General features: G+C 28.8%; 1 protein-coding gene across 1 annotated transcript; it reads left to right on the top strand.

Annotated features, from left to right (window-relative positions):
• Positions 1-5,632: 5,632 nt before the first annotated feature.
• LOC114399066 (frataxin, mitochondrial-like) lies at positions 5,633-9,933 on the top strand. Its single transcript, XM_028361166.1, has 6 exons — positions 5,633-5,904; positions 6,973-7,219; positions 7,579-7,651; positions 7,935-7,982; positions 8,302-8,396; positions 9,517-9,933. The coding sequence occupies exons 2-6, from the start codon at positions 6,990-6,992 to the stop codon at positions 9,644-9,646; spliced, it is 576 nt and encodes a 191-aa protein (XP_028216967.1). The 5' UTR covers positions 5,633-5,904; positions 6,973-6,989; the 3' UTR covers positions 9,647-9,933.
• Positions 9,934-18,050: the final 8,117 nt, after the last annotated feature.

Genomic DNA, 18,050 nt, shown 5'->3' with positions numbered 1-18,050 from the left:
AGTATCCAGTAACATCAAGTTTAGATAATGAAACTAAATTACTAGATAAACTAGGTACATAAAGAGTTTCCAGTAAATCTAAATGATGTCTAGTGTCGAGTTTTACGCAATAAGTCTCGACTGCTTACACTGGAGTTTCACTCTATTCCCCATGAAAATGAACTTCTCATTTGGGCTTATGGTTTGGATTGTAAGGAATCTCTGCATAATGTTAGAAACATGAGTCATACATCCAGAATTAATCCATCATGTATCATGGAAAACTTTAGTTAAGTTTGATTCAAAACATACACGAGCATTAAGCTCACTTTTCTTTTCGAACCAAGACTTTCACTTTAGGTAATCCTTATGGAAATGTTCGGATTTCCTACAAAATTAACAATTATTTCCCTTTGATACCTTCCTTTGGATTTGCAAAGAGTCGTCATTGTTCTTTAATGACCCTTTGCCTTTATCATGCTTCTTCATAAATTTCTTTTCAAGCTCCTTGATTTCCTTGGTGGCTTACATAATGAACTGAGTGACTTTCTTGATTCTTAAGCCTTATTTTTTTTTCCTGAACTAACATACTGTGCAATCCATGCACATTCCATTTATCTTTCATGGTATTATAGTTCATTTAGAACGGGCCAAACTCAGACGGTAATGAGTTTAGAACAAATTGAACAAGAAAGTTCTCATTCACAGCCATTATATTCCCAAGGTCTTAAGTCTTGCTGCAATGTTTGTCATCTCAATGACATGTTCATACATAGTACGTGAACCATCAAACCTCATGGTGGTCAATGTACTCATTAATGTCCCAGTAACAGACTTATCAGCTGTTTGAGAGCACTCTCCCACTAATCACATAAACTTTTTAGCACTTTCGATTTTAGGGAGAGTTGTCTTAATACTGTTTGCAACAGTCATTCTCATCAACATTAGGCTGAGTCTGTTAGATCTTTCTCAAGTTTTATGATGAACTTTCTCTTCATTGCTACTAGCATCAATAAAGGTAACAAACTTCTCTTCCAACATAGCAAGATCATGATCCAAAACACTAAGGTGAAATTGGACTTGCTCATTTCAGTCAGAGAAGTTAAGCCCATTAAAATTGGCTCAGATGATACATAAGAATCCAATGAATTCAAAACATGTATTACATAATAAAGTTCACATAAGTGTTTTGAGACATAAAATACATGTCATACATATGATTCATTCAGATAACGGTTAATGTATATTGATGTTCTCCTTTGGGTGATACACCAACACACAACATACAAACATAATGATGCTAATAAAATTTTAACATTATTTGACAATTAAATATGCACCAATTAGTAATATCTATTTCCTTTGGGCATATAAATAAAACTAATGATATACACAAATTGCCTACAATTATATTCATTAATTATAAGAACAACTAATCAACCTTTGGGCGATCCATAAATGCCTTATAACAATGAATTTCAATTACCCATAAACCAATAATCATATAATTTAGCATCCATTATTCTATGAGTAATTGGAATAATCATTAAGTTGGAATTAAATAACCTTATAAATTTGATCACTTTGGTGACTAACAAATTCAACATACATTTAATTTCAACCAAGTATAATTGAAATAATCATTAATTTGGAATTAAATAACCTTACAAATTTGGCCACTTTGGTGACTAACAAATTCAACATACATTTAATTCCAACCAAATATGTATGGTCTGCACATACTTATTGCTATTAACAATTCATAGCCATTCTATTAATTTCATTCCAGGCCATAAAATAATATTTGCATTTATTTGTGTTTTTGCATTCAAACACGTTCAAGCAAATATGTAGCATATACATATATTTACTGCTACCAATAATTGCAAAACATTCACATTAATGTAATTACAGAATATAAACTTTCAATCCTTTAATCACCTTCAACAATAACTTTTTCGAAAGAAAAAAAATAAAAAATAAAAATAAGTGGGATTGAAAATAGCAAACATAAGGTTGCAAATAGCAATTTCCAAAATTTCTTATAAGAACAAACATACCTACGCAGCGCGCAACTTTTCAAAATTCCTTCACTTACTAACCTACTTTAGCAGCCATAGCTTTTCCATGAATTGGAATTGCAACTCACGCTTTCTTTTTCCATTATAAATAGATAGTGTCACAATGGTTTTCTCCAAATTTACATAATATTTATACTTTCTCCAAAAATTGGTATTCAACAATAATAAAATATTACCAATAAAACAATACATGCAGCGGAAAATAAAATTCCTAAATTTCATAATTAGGATTTATGCATAATTGGAAGAAATTAAATTATCCCTAAATTTCATAATTAGGGTTCATACATAATTGAGAGAAATTAAATTATCCCTAAATTTCATAATTAGGGTTCATGCATAATTAAGAGAAATTAAATCATTCTTGGAGAATCATAAATTTCATAACACATGCTCTGATACCACATGTAAAAATTCTTAAGGGTTTCCTAGACTATCAATGATAGGAAACAACAGGATCTTGAAACCTATGATTCTCACAAACAATCAATAAACAACAATAGATAATGATGTGTACCTTTCTCCATAGGAAGACTTGTACCTTTCTCCATAGGAACTTCTCTCCGGTGCACTTTGATTTCCTTGAAAGAGGAGTGAAATAAGATTTCACTTCCTTTGGCCTTTCTTTTCTGCCTCTCTCTGTTAGTGATGGCTGTGAGTGAGAGAGAACACTTTTCTGGTCAGGAAGGGGACCTTATTTCACGTTAGTGGGTATTAAGCCCCTTTTATAACCACTACTCCCATCAAGTAGCAGTCAACCCTAGAAACTTCTCCTATTAAGCCCAATTACAATTTAGTCCTTAATCGTTAATTATTTACTTATTAGTCCCTACATAAGTCACATGCCTCTCACATGAGACATAAATTCTAACAGATTGTCCCTTATTACATCCTCCTTCATTCTATCTTATCCCACCAACCCAAATAAAACAAAATTATCATATAGATTTCTGTTATTTTTTTCTCATAAATAATTCTTTAAAATTAATTTGGATTAATTATATTTTTAGATCTTGAAACTTTTTCAAGTTTTCATTTTAGTTCTTAAATAAAATTAACTGATCTTAGTCCTTGATGTTTCTTTGTGTCATCATCAAATTAATCTGTCAAATGGTAATGTGAAGTTAATTTTTTAATTAATTAATAATATTTTGTGGTGGTTAAAAAAAATATATTTGACTAAAACATTTAAAGGATATGAAACAATTACTGTCTATTAAAATCCACCAGAAATTGCTTCACTAGTGTTTCTGGCTTCGCTTGTCCCCCTTTTTCGTTGCAAGTGACAAGTACTTATTGATCAACAAGTTCCAAATCATGCACACAAGAATCCAATCAAAAGCCAAATTGATCAATTTCAAATAACAAAAAGAAAAAACCATTCACCTAAACCAATATTAAAAGAAATAGCGTAACTAAGGTGTCAATCATTCACCTAAACCAATTCACGAACACACGAACTCATTCACCTACCTACGTTGAAATCAACATGTAGCCCATGAACGCCTTATCCACATTCAAGAAAAAGTTTATAATTATAATAATAAGCGATTCAACAATCTCATTAAAATGCAAAAATAAAACGTAAAAAAATTAAGAGTAACCAAGGAGTTCAAATTCTGAGAACTATTATACCCTTGTTACACTGAAATTTACTTGTTTTTGTCTTTTAAAACATAACGAAGAGAGCCGGTGCGAGTGCTGTTCTCGATCTTGCGGCGTTGAGATCTCGATCTTAGCCATTGTGTTTGCTTACTCTAAGGATATAATTTACATAAAGTTTAACAATTGTTATAGTCGAATTAGAATTAGAGTTTCACATTTTTTTTATCGACAAATGTTAATGGTTAGTATCATGATTATGAAATTTTGAAGTTAACTCGTTAACTCTTACGAGTTTATGAGTCCATTTAACTTATGAGTTAACTCGTAAATTCTCTTTTTAGTAGACTCTGGATAAATTTGATAAACTTTAAGTAAACTCAGTAGACTCTCGAGTTTACTATTGAGTCAACAAGTCAAAAAAATTAGACCAAAATATAAGTCATTTTTTATTATTTTCTATCTGTTTAGTGTTCAACATACCTTCATTTAGTGTATTGTTCCCAAATAAAAAAAAAATTCACCTTTAATAACATTAAACTCTTGTTTTCTAATAACATCAAACCCTTGATGGGAATGATATATCACTACTATAACATCTGCAAGTTATTATCTAGTAGTGATGCATTACTAAATTTGATTATTTAAGTATTGCGAAATTTATGACTTACTATTTTGTTTTATTATATTGTTGAAATGTTTAATTGGTATGTTATTTATAGATACTTTGTTATTATTTTTATATGAAGTGGACTCTTATGAGTTTACGAGTTGAGTTCACGAGTCGAGTTTATAGAACTCTTATAAGTCTACGTAAACTCTCGAGTTTAATAACCTTTGTTAGTATTATTAGTTTTTGTTAACAAAATGGATTAAACTCGCAATCTTTTTTCTCTTTTCTTCTTCCTTAACCACCCAACTCATCTTATATTTCTATTAGAATTAGAGTTTCATATTAATAACATGTATAGTTCTTTAATAACTTAAATATGTTTTTTATATTTGTAATATAACCTATTTTGATTTTACTACCAAAAATTTTTTATTTTATTTTACTACTTGAAATATTTTTATGTTTGACTTTACTTAACAAAAAAAATATTTCAGGTAATAAAATAAAAAAGTGAAGTTTAGATAGTAAAATCAAAATGAGTTATATTACAAGTATGGAAATATATATTTAAGTCTTCTTTAATATAATTTATTTTACATATTAGTAGGTGAAATTTTAATTTTAATTAGAGAACAACATATACAAATGATACAATATCTACAGTTATCAAATTCGGCATGGACCGATCAAGTCCACTCGTTGATCCATGACCTGAGTACCCAACTAGTTCGAGCCACCGATTGGATTGGATATGCATATGATCGAAATGATCCAATTCAACTCAATTTTGAACCAAAGACCTAACGGTTCAAATTAACCTGCCTAAGTCAAACTTATTATTTTTTGGATAAATAACCCTTTTCATTCCTGCACTTTACACTCGTCGATTATTTCGTCCTTATACTATGAAAATGATCAATTTAGTCTACATTTTCATAAATGTACAAGCAATTTAGTTTTACCATCAAGTCCCCTAGTTAGTTTCTCTCAAGATTGAGTGAAAACATGATACATCCTTGATAATATGACATTCATATATGTAGGATAAATTTCATGTCAATCAATAGTGATTTAGACTAAAATGTTAATGATTTTTTTTAATTTAATTTTAATACAAAAGATAATGACTATTTTGAAAAGGAAACTTCTTTCTAATTTTGTAATAATACTTCTTTTACAATGACATAAAATGATACCCAACAAACATAATTTAACAACAAAATGATCTAGACAGTAGTATGGATATAGCGTACCATTAAAGTAGACGAAATTGGTAATTTCCCTATTTAATTTTCTTTTTTAAACCCCAAAACGACGTCGTTTTGCTGTTGGAGGAGATTAAAAATTTTCCAAAACGCATAGGCACAACAAAAACCCTTCTTCACTCTCGTGTTCTGGCTGCGTTTTCTCAATTCGTTCCCAAAACGCATTGGCACCCACACGACGGTGCAGCCTCCCTGTAGCTGCCTCACCTCACCACTGCAGCCTCCTCGCCGGCGAAACCTCCATTTCCGGTGGCGACGAACGTTTAATTTGGCCAGCTCCTCCTGGAATCGCGATGGTGACGCACTGAGACCAGTGGCGACGAAGACACAGTAAGCAGCCGGCAGCGGCGACGGAGACACACTGGTACTTATTGAAACTTGAGATACTTGCTCCTGTTAAATACATAAACATAAATATAACTATCTGTGTTGGTTTTGTCTTTTGGTTGTCTTTGGGCTTCTGTGTACGGTGCATTTGAATTTGACAATTTCTTATTGAAAGCATTTTCTCCTGACATAAAACTGCGTTTTTCTTTTCTTATTCTACTGGTTTTGTAAAGATGTGTTTCTGACAAATGTGAAGTATGAGCTGGGTTTTGATAAATGTCCATTATATACATGAAAGTAGCAGAACATATATGTCGCAAAAATTACATTTGATTACCTTTAACATTAGTGGTTCTTAAGTCAAATGACAAAAAAGTTCCTGTGCTCTGCAGCAATTTGATAGGGGAACATTTCCCTGCTCTGAAAAATGCAGTATGCTCTAAAAAATGTAGGGAAAGATCCAATCTTGTAATTTATAGTCCTTGCTTTGAGGAAGAAAAGGACATAATCATATATTCATATGTTCTGTTATTATTGGTCATTAGTCAGATTAGATATATCTCTTGATATATGGGGTCCATTTTTTGTTTGCTTACTTCCGTATGATTTTTCTGTTGCAATTAATTCAGCTACAGTCATGGACCTTTGTTGTGATTTCACAACACATGTGCTTGTAGCCTTTCAATTTTGTTAGCTGAAACGTGCATATAGGAGGCATGTGAATGCAAATTTGATTTTTTATAATTGACCTTGGACTGGATTTTTGTACTCAAAACAGGTTTTAGAAATTGAATGTTTGCTAGAAATGGTTTTAGAAACTGGTTTTTAAAATTGGTTCTGGCCAAAACCAAACTTGTTTTTAGAAAAATAATAAATGGTTTGCTTTTGAAATCCTATTCAAATAACTGGTTCACAATTAGATTTGGTTTGGCTTTATGCTTAACTGATCCATTGCCATGTTCCCATGCCTGATTAATTTTTTCAAATATTGTGTTTCCTTGGTTCTGTCTTTCTTTTCGGCATATTGATCAATATGACAACATTAATACCATTGTTAGTCTATTATTTATAATGGCAACTCAACTTTTATTTTTCACATTTGCAGCTGAGGTGACAAAAGCTATGGCCTCAAAGCTGCTTTTGAAGAGAAGGCTCTTTAGGTTTTTGCAACTGTCACAACCTTCTTTTTCTTCCATTCATGCAGCCCCAATCCTTTCTGTAAAAGCTTCAGAATTCATGTTCCCCTACAAGGAGAATGCCCTTCTTCCTCCTCTCTCTTCTTCTTCTAGAAACTTCTGCTCTCGCAGTTTTAATCTTGATGAATCTCAAGGCCCCCTGACTATTGATTACAGGTATGACGTGCACTTTCTTGTTTTTCATCCATTATGTTCTTATTTGATTCTCAGAAATCATAAAAAGTTGAACTTAATGGTTTTAGTTTTTCTTTTTTGAGCTTTCAAATTTCAGTTATGGTTTATTTTAAGATTTTAAATTTAAAATTCAAAGCATTTCTGGAGTTGGGTTGGGGTTTGACAGTGGGATTTGTAGTGTTCGAAAATATTTCTAAGAATTCAATTTCAAATATCTGTCACATGTGCCAGTTTCTCAAAGGTTGTTGTAACTTGTAAGATTCCCATCTGGTTGGAGTTTTATTTTGTTTTGTTTTCTCAGTGGGTGGAAATGACTTTGCTAATGATTAGTGTGAATGCAGTTCTCTACTGCAGGAGGGTGAATTCCACAGACTGGCTGATTCCACAATACATAGCCTCCAAGAGAAATTAGAGGTATCTCTAGCATTGCTTTGTGTTTTTCCACCAACTTAAATTTGTTATGTTGCAATCACAAGTATTGACATTCATCACAAATTTTGCTCTGGTTGGCAACCTCCCACGTTTGACAAATATGCAATCATGATAAAATTATGCTTAAAATCAAATAGATTTCATTGGAAGATTGTCTTAGCTGTGGCGGAAAGTTGACAGTCACAACACACAATGCATTCAGTTCATATTATTTGAAATTTAAACTATGTAGGATATTTATTTTATTTTGTTTGTTGCCTGGCAGGACTATGGAGACTCAGTTGAAGTTGATGGATTTGACATAGACTACGGCGTGAGTATGATTTTGTGAGAATAAGTTATAAAGGATTGATAACAATAAATTACTTGTCAACTAAAGAATATCCTAGAACATTCTGTATTTTAGAAGGCAAACTTGAAGTTATCATGTTTTTTTAAGTGATTATTTTGAATAATCACATTGTTAACTTGATAATCATCTTTGTTTAAATGAAACCCTGTAATTATTTGGTATTTCAATGTAAACAGCTTCTTTATTTTAAGATTTCAATTAATTTCTTCCTATTAATTTTAAGAAGTGGTTTCCTTGCATGGGGGTGTATTATTTGTTTTGACATGGCTTTCCATTTCAGAATGATGTTTTGACTATAAAACTTGGCGATCTTGGCACCTATGTATTGAACAAACAAACACCAAATAGACAACTTTGGCTGTCTTCTCCAGTGAGGTATTTGATTGTGTCTGTTGTTATCTGTCAATATGTATGGTTAATTTTTAGCTAGGATGGTTTTTTCTAGGTTTTAGTCTCTAGTCTCTACACATCTATGTTCATGAATTAGATTGCATGTGAATAAGTTTTATCAAAGCCAGATACATATACTTCTTTAGTATCTTTATGTGTGAGAATGAACCGGAGAAAAGTGAATATTTGTTGATAACCAACCAAATGGTGTTAAAAACGTTAACTTATAATCAAATATGTATCTTTATTCTTTAGATGTTAAAAATGGTGCATTTATTGAGGCAACTATTGGTAATTAAAGCTGGTTCGCATATTGACTTGTATTGAGCCAGTTTGTTAAAACTTTAAACTTAAAAAAATTAATTTTGGAAAAAGTGCTTTTTTAAGAAGCAGATGAGGTTTACTTTTTTAAAAAAAAGCTGAAAACTGCTTATTTTAAGTAAAAGCAGTTAAGACAAACACATCTAAAAACTATAAAATTGCTTATTTATTTAAAAAACACTTATTTTAAAAAATAAGCTTAAACAAACTAGCTCATTAAAGGCAGAACTTCATTAATCTGCTATTAGTTTAATTTCTTTGTTTAAGTTGTTCCAGTGTTGTGGGGATTTATTCGGTATTTTTTGTCCGGATTCATTTTCACAGGTTTTCTTCCTCTAGATCAGGGAGACAAATCATTGTTAATGTTTTACAATTTTATTAGGATATAGGTTTAGTCCTTTGAATTTTAGAGATGCTATTACTGTGTGCGTCAAGAATAATTCTGCCCAATCTAGTCCGTCAGTACCACAACGGATGTATCTTACAGTCACATTTCTCACCTCCCCGCTTATTTTTTTTTATCATCACTTCCATGAAGATGTAGAAGACATTCAACCTTAAGTGATACCATGAATGCTTGTAGCTGTGACATTTTAGAGGCCTTCGCTTGATTCCAAGATTTCAAATGCAGTTTAATTTTTTGCTAGAATTACTTTCTGCTACTTTTGTTTATCTACTTAATCTGCTCTACTTAATTTAGATGGCATTCAATATCAGAACATATGCCGAAATAGGTATAATGAATGATCAAGGTGACATGATCTTTTGGGCTTGTCTTATGCAGTGGTCCTTCAAGGTTTGATTGGGATCGGGATACTAAAGCTTGGATTTATAGGCGGAACAAAGCAAACTTGTATAAAATTTTGGAAGGCGAGTTTGAGCAGTTATGTGGCAAACCTATTGATCTTTCCTAAGCTGTTGACAAGGTGCTGCCTAATCTTGATTTTTTATTTATAAGGCAAATGAATAGTGACGAGCCTCTGGTGTTCGCATGTACTTGAAGGATTTTTTCTTTCTTTCTTTTTTTGCCATACATATGCCATCTTTACTGTATCAGTTATACCACATTTTCAGTCATGAAGTGATTGTATCTTCTAAATAATCAGCAAAAAATAGTAGTAATAAACAATTTCTTCTTATAAGTTATACTACTTTTTCAATCTTGGCATCAATTTGCTTCTTTTATGGATTGCAATTGCAATGGCCATCCTGGTAAGTTACTTCTAGCATTTTCGCATCCAATTTTTGAGGTTTAGATGGATACTAAGCGTGCATGATAAATGTCAGAAAGGAAAAAGGAAAAGGTTCTACGCAAAATAAAAAAGCTTTTAGCCCTTGTTTGCTCTGTAACGATGATGTATATTTTATAATTTCAGGATTGCTACCTTATAACTTTGACTTTGAGTTTGTACTCAATTTATTATTGTTGATATGTTATCCATTATTGTTACTCTGTTTAGAATCTGGACACTTGCGTAAATGCAGTTAGGCATTTTCAGTTAATGATCCATTGATGTTTAGAAAAAAAAATTATTTTATATATCATATATCTGTTTTGTAATATTCATTTTTTTTACGAAGAAATTTTGGTTCACACGATGATATTTACTATGTTGTGTGTTTTATTTTGCTTCAAGGGGTATTTGGTAGAGGAAAAATATTTTCATACCTGGCAATCATGATTTCTGAAAATCATATTTCTTGAGAATGAATATAATTTGTTTGGCTGATGGTTGAGAATATTTAGATAAGTTTCTTAGGAATTAAGGAGTTACACATCCTTTTACCTATTATTTTAATTATTTATCATTATATAATTTAATAAAGAATAACATTATTTTTTATTATAGTAAAAGAAAAATTAAATTTGAAAAAAATAAAATTCTCACCTTTCTCATGATAAAGTTTTTGGTGGGAAATTGATTAAAAAACATTCTCAGACTAAATATGAGAAATTAAGTTTTACCTATGATATTTGGGAAATAAAAAACTTTTCTTGCTATCAAACATCCAAGTGAAAATTCACTGTCCTTATTTGTTACTTGTTAATTTTTTTTGGTATACAAAATTAACTCTGACTGAAATGAGAATGGAAATATAGAATAGTTTGGATTTTGATATTTAGTTCACTTCTATCAATTTATTATTAATTAAAACAATATCTGTGGTCATCGATCTTTTAAATTAACTGGTGTGTAGTGGTTCTATTAATCAAATATTTGGAGTCTAGATACGTAATTGCGTTAAATATTTGAAAAGAGAATTGTTATTTATTATAATTTTATTTGACTCAAATAGAATTATGATAATAGAAAATACATATCATTCATAAATTTTAATCTTTACAAAAGAAAATAATTTATTTTTTATTAAATTAAATAATTTATTTTAATCAAATAAATATTTTAGTGAAATATTATTATATTTTTTGTTAGCACCACAAATATAATTAATATAAAAAGAGGAGTATTATTTTATAAATGTGGAAGTTGTCTATAAAATAAAAATAATATTCTATTGTTATATAGAAGTATCTTTGTCTTATATAAAGAGTGTGATTAATTATGGTAATTAGTTATGTGATTAATTATGAATTATCTTTGTCTTATATTAGAAAGTTTCTTAGAATAAAAATATATGAGATCATGTTTATTTTTTATAAAAATAACGAAATATGAAATTATTTTATATTTTTCTTTCTTTTATTTGAAAAAAGTCCAAATTTATTTTCTTTAACCCTATAAATAGAAGTATCATCAAAAAGTTGACATGAGAGATTGATATTGGTATCGATGAACAGAGGTTATTGAAGAAAACACATTCGGATATCAAAATCTATTTTTTTTATATTTATTATTATTGTATATAGATCCAGAATGTAAGTACTAGGAACACTTTAAGTATCGTATATCAAATCAAATCATGCATACATTACTAGTCAACATAAATGGACATGTAGGACATTTGAAATGAAGAGAATAAATAATCATTATAAAATTAACAAATAATTACTCAATATAAGTAACAATGATTTAAAAAAATAGAGATTAAACTCCCCTTAACAAAAACACTTTATGCGAAATGTACGGTAAATAAAATTGTCTCTATCAAGATATTTTGTTTATTTCTGCGGATATATACTTGTTCAGTACCAACTCAACTCAAGGAACTCAAACTTCGGGCATTGAAGAAGCAATATGGTCCTTTGTCGTCCCTCTTGACTCTGATGAGAGGTGAGTTCTTATTTATAAGAAGTCTAACCTCAAATTAAATTAATTAGAGTTCGACATAAAAGGTGAAGAAAATGAAAAATAAAATAAAGAAAAAAAATTTCTATTATTATTTAATCCCATATAATTATGTGTAATAATTTTATTGTATTTCATTATAATTATTTAAAAAACCATATTGATAATAATTTTTAATTAGTTTATGCTGTATATGGATGTTCATTAAACTTAATTGAATATTCCGTGATACTGCCTATTATTTTTTATTTATATTATTATACCTTGTGAGTTTGCTATTGTGCTTTGTAAATGATGATCCCAAGGTCTCATTGGGCAAGCCACATGTTTGAACCGACATTTCTTGATTAATTGGTTACAAAAACCACATTATTGGTGACACTTTTAAAAGAATTTCATTCTTTCTTAAAGTATAAATAATTGATAGCTGAGATACACATGTAGTAGCATAGCCTTTAAAGGAGAAGTAGGAGGGATGGGACATGAATGCATGTCATGCTCACACTCATGAACTAATGGGACAAATCTACATGTCATCTCTTTACCACATAAATCCACCGCCCAAGCTCGACCTTTTGTGCCACTACTGCCCCCATCTGTGACTTGTTACTTGTTTGGTCTAACATCAATTATATCTTCCCAAGATTCCATTTATTGTTCATTCATATTACCCTTAAAGCAGGGAATCCAATAATCAATAATTAACAATATTTTTCAAACTTACAGTCAAATCAATTAGCATGAGTTATTTCAGCATAATCAATCATTTTTAATTTGAGTTCTGAATATGTCAGCTTAAATATTTGAAGAGAAAATTTAAATTTGTAAGACTTAATCGATAGATGTATTATTTTTTGGCAGATGATACCCATGTTCTGTGAAAAAACAAAACCCAAACTCTTCTATGTGAAGGAATTTTGCCTTTTGATGAAAATGCGGTGGTGTCTTTTTCAAACCAAGTTATGTGATTAGACTTCATAGAAGCAGTAGTAAAAATCTCAGAGGGGTTTAGCAAAAGAAGACAAAAATTGAAAATAAGAACACAATCATGAATCATGGTACTGTTTCCAATGTTTAGATTATGTGCTAAGTCATGATCATTGGGTTATTAAGCTCGTAATGGTCATGCAACGAAATAAACTTAGTGCGCTGTTTTACACCAATCAAACACAAGGTCAGAATCTAACTATTAATTGATTGCCTTAAATTTATGGTCAGAACTCAGTACCCATAGTCTTTGGCATGGAAACAGAGCTTCCACTCCCCAATCCTCATTAGTCATTATCCCCAGGAAGTTTTTCTTTTAATTTAAAGTTTATTTTAAGATATAATAATAATAGTATTTACTAGTAAAAAAACATATGGTATAATTAATTCATTAAATAAAAATAAATAATATAACCAGATAGTACGTAAGTACTGGTACTAAATACGTACAGTACTAGTTTAAGAGTTAAGAGGGCTTGAGTTGGAACCCTCAAAAGACGATTGTGAAGAACTTTAGTGTTTACAGGGATTCTGTCTAACATGATTTGGATAAATTAGATGTTAAAGATTAGAAATACTGACATTATTAAATAAAAATAATTTTATTATTTTATAAACAGTATTTTTTTATCTGTTCAATTTTTATTTAATGAAAAAGTAATATTGCTAATAATAAAATCAATCTCTCTATTTTTATTAAAATGATTTTCTTAATTAAAATTAGCATTCGTTATTTTAATTAGTTTTAAAATAACAAATATTAAAGTATTATAAAGATTAATTTTTTAAAAAAAATTATAAGCATATTTTCTCTTTTATCTAAAATAAAATATTAAAGTTACTAATAATTATATAAAGATGTATAATGATATTATATCAATATGCTGCCTGTGGAGGGGTGTTAAGGGACCAATTGGTATTTCTTCTTTTCACATGGCTGAGCTCTAGGCTATTTATTTTGCGGTGGACATCCCGGTCGGATCTAAAATTTTAAAATAAATTTTATTTATAATTTAATTTTTAAAATAAAATTAATTTCAATCAAAATAATTTTAAAATTAATTTTATTAATGTACATCCAAACATATTAATACTATCTTCTCTTTTGGGGGCTAGTTCCCCTCACTTCACCAAAATAAAAAATATCTGAAGCATGGATCATGGACTTGATATGTCAATGTCGACATTCTCTATTATTAATATATATAAACTCTTTTAGACCGTCTTACTTTTTCATATAATTCTTAAAACTTGCAAGTCATGAAATCATATTGATGAATATTAATGGTTAGTCATTAATTTTTTTAACATAACATTAGTTACCTTTTTGGTTTTCAACTATACGAAAGTAATATTGATGGCTACAGGTTAGGAAAATGGAAACAACAAAAAATGGTAGAACTATCCATTATTATTCTAGGTAAAGCCATATTAACACTAACAAGTTAAATAGTTAAATTTATCTTTTTAAAGTAAGAAATATTAGTAAATTGATCTATGAAAGATGAAAAATTTAAATTTAATATCTGAATGTATAAAAAATGTAATAAATTAGTCTTGTAGATAATTAATGACAAATTAGTCTCCAAACTTAATGTCAAATTGATCATTACAAATATAACTCATTGTCAAATTAGTCTTTAAACATTATAACTTAATGATAAAATGGTCTCACAAATTTAATGGCATAACTAATTTATTATACATTTTGCATATCCCATAATTAAATTTGTATTTTTTATCTTTCAAAAACCAATTTGTCACCACATCACACTTTTGAGGATGAATTTGACTATTTTACCCTTGTAACAATTGTCAAATGTGCTTTTGTATACTCATGGGATGTTATGGCATTCATGTTGTCCAAAGATTCATTTTCCTCTTGTTAGTTTATATCTCTTAAAATTCTTCACTTTTATTAAATAAATTCACTAGTACCAACAAGTCATTGGTTTGAGTGGTCTTTGGCTCGATTCCCTTAAATAAAATCTTGGGTTTAAGTCTCGTGGATGAAAAAAAATATTGTTGGAAGGAAAGATCCACTAAAGGTGTCCAGTCAGGTTTTCTGATAGAGATTAGTTATCAACAAAACTAGTGGATACTCTATACCAATGTCATGATGAAAAAAAATTCACTAGTAAAATTCAGGCTATAAAGATTTCATTGAGTAAATTTTATCATTTTAGTTAAAATGCATGTTAACATATTATAACAATTGTAAATCCAATGGGTGTAGTTCAATTAACAATACATGTTGAATTTGTGGGAAGGATCATGATTCAATCATCGCAGAATGTACTCTTAGAGAGGAATGAAAAACTTTAAGTATAACTAAGTCTTACCAAGATTAGTCTCATAACTGATTTTGAGGATTGAAGTTTATAAAATTAGTTTGGAGAAGCACTCGAGAGTTTAAAACCCTAATTACAATCATATCAAATAAAAAAATATATTATTGCATAACAATTGTCAACTCTTCTAATATGACGTAATTTTTTTAAAGAAAAGTATGATGTAATCTAATTAATTGTTTTGAAGTTTGAAATTCAACTATATGGAAATTGTCTAAAATCTAATTAAATTAAATAAAATTTGAAATAATTTTGTTTATCCACTCACATATCGTGCAGGATTATATTTAGTAATATATAATTTCGGCTGCTTTTAAACTGTTTTTTTAAGGTCTTTAAAAATCAAGAAATACTACAAATTTTCTATTCATTGATAAATGTACTTTTTCATTTTTACTTTCCTGATAAATATGTAAATTAATTAAAAATTAGATAAGCAGTAAGAGTATAATTAACAAAAGAGTAACTAATGTTATTTTTTAATTTTGAAAATAGCATATAAATACGAATACAAACAAAAAATTTATAAAAATTCGATACTTCCAAAAAAGAAAAATAAAGGGAATTTATTATTTAAAATTTAAAGCACAAACCGTAAACTTAACATTTTAATATTGTTTGGTTTAAGATCACATGTATATATCCTTTAAATAGACAAACCTGATTGAATTGAATAAAAAAAGTTTTAATTCCGAGTATTTAGCATGTAATTATGTTCATAAAACTTAAATTTGACACAATTAATTAGTTACCTTGAAAGTTGAAACATCTTTATCTCAGTTATATAACCACGTGCTCAATATTTTTTTTTTTCCACTTTCTTAAATATTCTTTATTATTACAAGTATAATCCATTCTTATCTCGTCATACAATTCCAAGCTTTTGTATACGCATTTTTTTATATTGTAAAATAGACATAAAACTCTCAAGCTTAATCGTTTCCATTTTTTTTTTCTTTCAATAATGCCTTTTCAAAATTTTCCTAAAAAGATATTGTCTTTTCAAATTTACTTTTCAATTAATAGCCAACAACAATTTCATGCCTCGATCTAAATTTTATAAGGTCCAACTTGTATTCAATATTTGATGCTCACTTCTGAAGATGATATTATTTCTTTTTAGCCGTATAGAACAAATTGAGGCAAACCACACAATCCATACAACTACATAACCACACAAAATTTATAATGTAGTTTTTTTGTTTTCACTTTTTGAAATTTTTAATAAGTCGTTGCATGAGCATGGATAACAGCTTCACCATTTAGATGTATTTGTAAAAAATCACAAAAGCCAATTGCATATAACCTTGACAATGATTATAGTCCGTTTTCAAGTTTAATTTGCCATGTTTTATAAAAAAAAAAAAAGAAGCCCATTCTAATAGTTGTTCAAAAAATTGAAAGAATATTTACATAGAGATAAATAAATTTAAGTCAAATTAAAGAGTTTTTTTTTATAAAAAAACAATTACTCTTATTAACCTCTAAAAATTTATTTTTAAAATCTTTTTTTTGTAAAATTTGATAATTTTATTTATTGTTCTTGACATCTTTATTTTTCTAAATTTAATTTTAGAAGTGGGAAGCCCTCTCACAATTTCGAATATATCTACTGTGATTAACTAAGAATGTAAGAGATTCCATGATAAGACAAATATAATACTATATTCATCTCATATTTTATTAATACCTTAGCTCTTTCTAAAATTATTTATGTTTCATAAATTAAAAATATTATTAATTATATTTCTGACTATATTTATTATTATTATTATTATTAATAATTTATTATAAAAAGTTAGATACCATATACGATTATTTAGTCTAAATATAATATTATTTTACATTTATATAGTAAATATTTCTGATTTTATATACATTAATGTTAAACATTAGTATATAAGGAAGGGAAATATTATTTAAAAGAGAAAAATGATACATTCACAGAGTAAATCTTTTTATATAATTATCTGATCACAAATTATTATGAATAATAATTTAACTTTTAAAATAAATTAAATGATAATTTATGATTATAAAATACATAATTATTACTCTTTTTAAAATATTGGGCTATTGTCTCCTCACCTGCATAATAATTAGGCTGTAGTGTAACGTGTAACTACCTGAAAGTTTAAAAATTGGACAGAGAGCTAATTTGTGTATACAAAATTGATCCTTTCTTTACGCGACACCTAAGAACACCCGTGAACTCTTCTAGTGGTTTCTGTTGCACATGCTTAAGTACAACAGCGGTTTAATTTGCAACAACTTTGCATGCATCCAAAACTGTTACTATCTATATATTTATCTTACTAAAAATGTTTGACCTATAATTTCTTACTTACACATTATATTTTCCTCTTTATGAAAAAATCCGGTAAAAATAGTGTAAAGTAAAAGTATCAAAAAAATAAAATATAATACTGACGTAGTAATTATTATTTTAAATACTTATAGTTATAGCTATATTTTGCGATCGGAAGCTAAAATAGACCAGTCATGTGGAGAAGGCACATTGTGCTATATTTGTTTTTTTGGCACATTAATTTTATTTATCTTTGGTACATGCACATTGTGCTAGCTATATGGTGCAGGCAACTTGAAACACGTCCACAATTTCATTTTTAAATACTTTGCCATAAGCAATAATAAATAAAAATGTAAAACTTGAGGTTGACTTTGGAGCAAGCTATAGTACTTTGGGTTGTGCTCTAATATTCAAATCAATT

Source organism: Glycine soja, chromosome 19 (assembly GCF_004193775.1).
Source record: "Glycine soja cultivar W05 chromosome 19, ASM419377v2, whole genome shotgun sequence".
Lineage (NCBI taxonomy): Eukaryota > Viridiplantae > Streptophyta > Magnoliopsida > Fabales > Fabaceae > Glycine > Glycine soja.
Note: the sequence above shows the minus strand (reverse complement) of the source record. Positions and strands in the feature narration are given on the sequence as shown.

What these genes read in the sequence shown, in the direction of transcription:
- LOC114399066 (XM_028361166.1), top strand. Translation starts at nt 6,990, where the DNA reads ATGGCCTCAAAGCTGCTTTTGAAGAGAAGGCTCTTTAGGTTTTTGCAA. An exon ending in GCCTCCAAGAGAAATTAGAG is followed by an intron (nt 7,652 to 7,934) that starts GTATCTCTAGCA and finishes GTTGCCTGGCAG; the next exon opens with GACTATGGAGACTCAGTTGA. An exon ending in TGGCTGTCTTCTCCAGTGAG is followed by an intron (nt 8,397 to 9,516) that starts GTATTTGATTGT and finishes TGTCTTATGCAG; the next exon opens with TGGTCCTTCAAGGTTTGATT.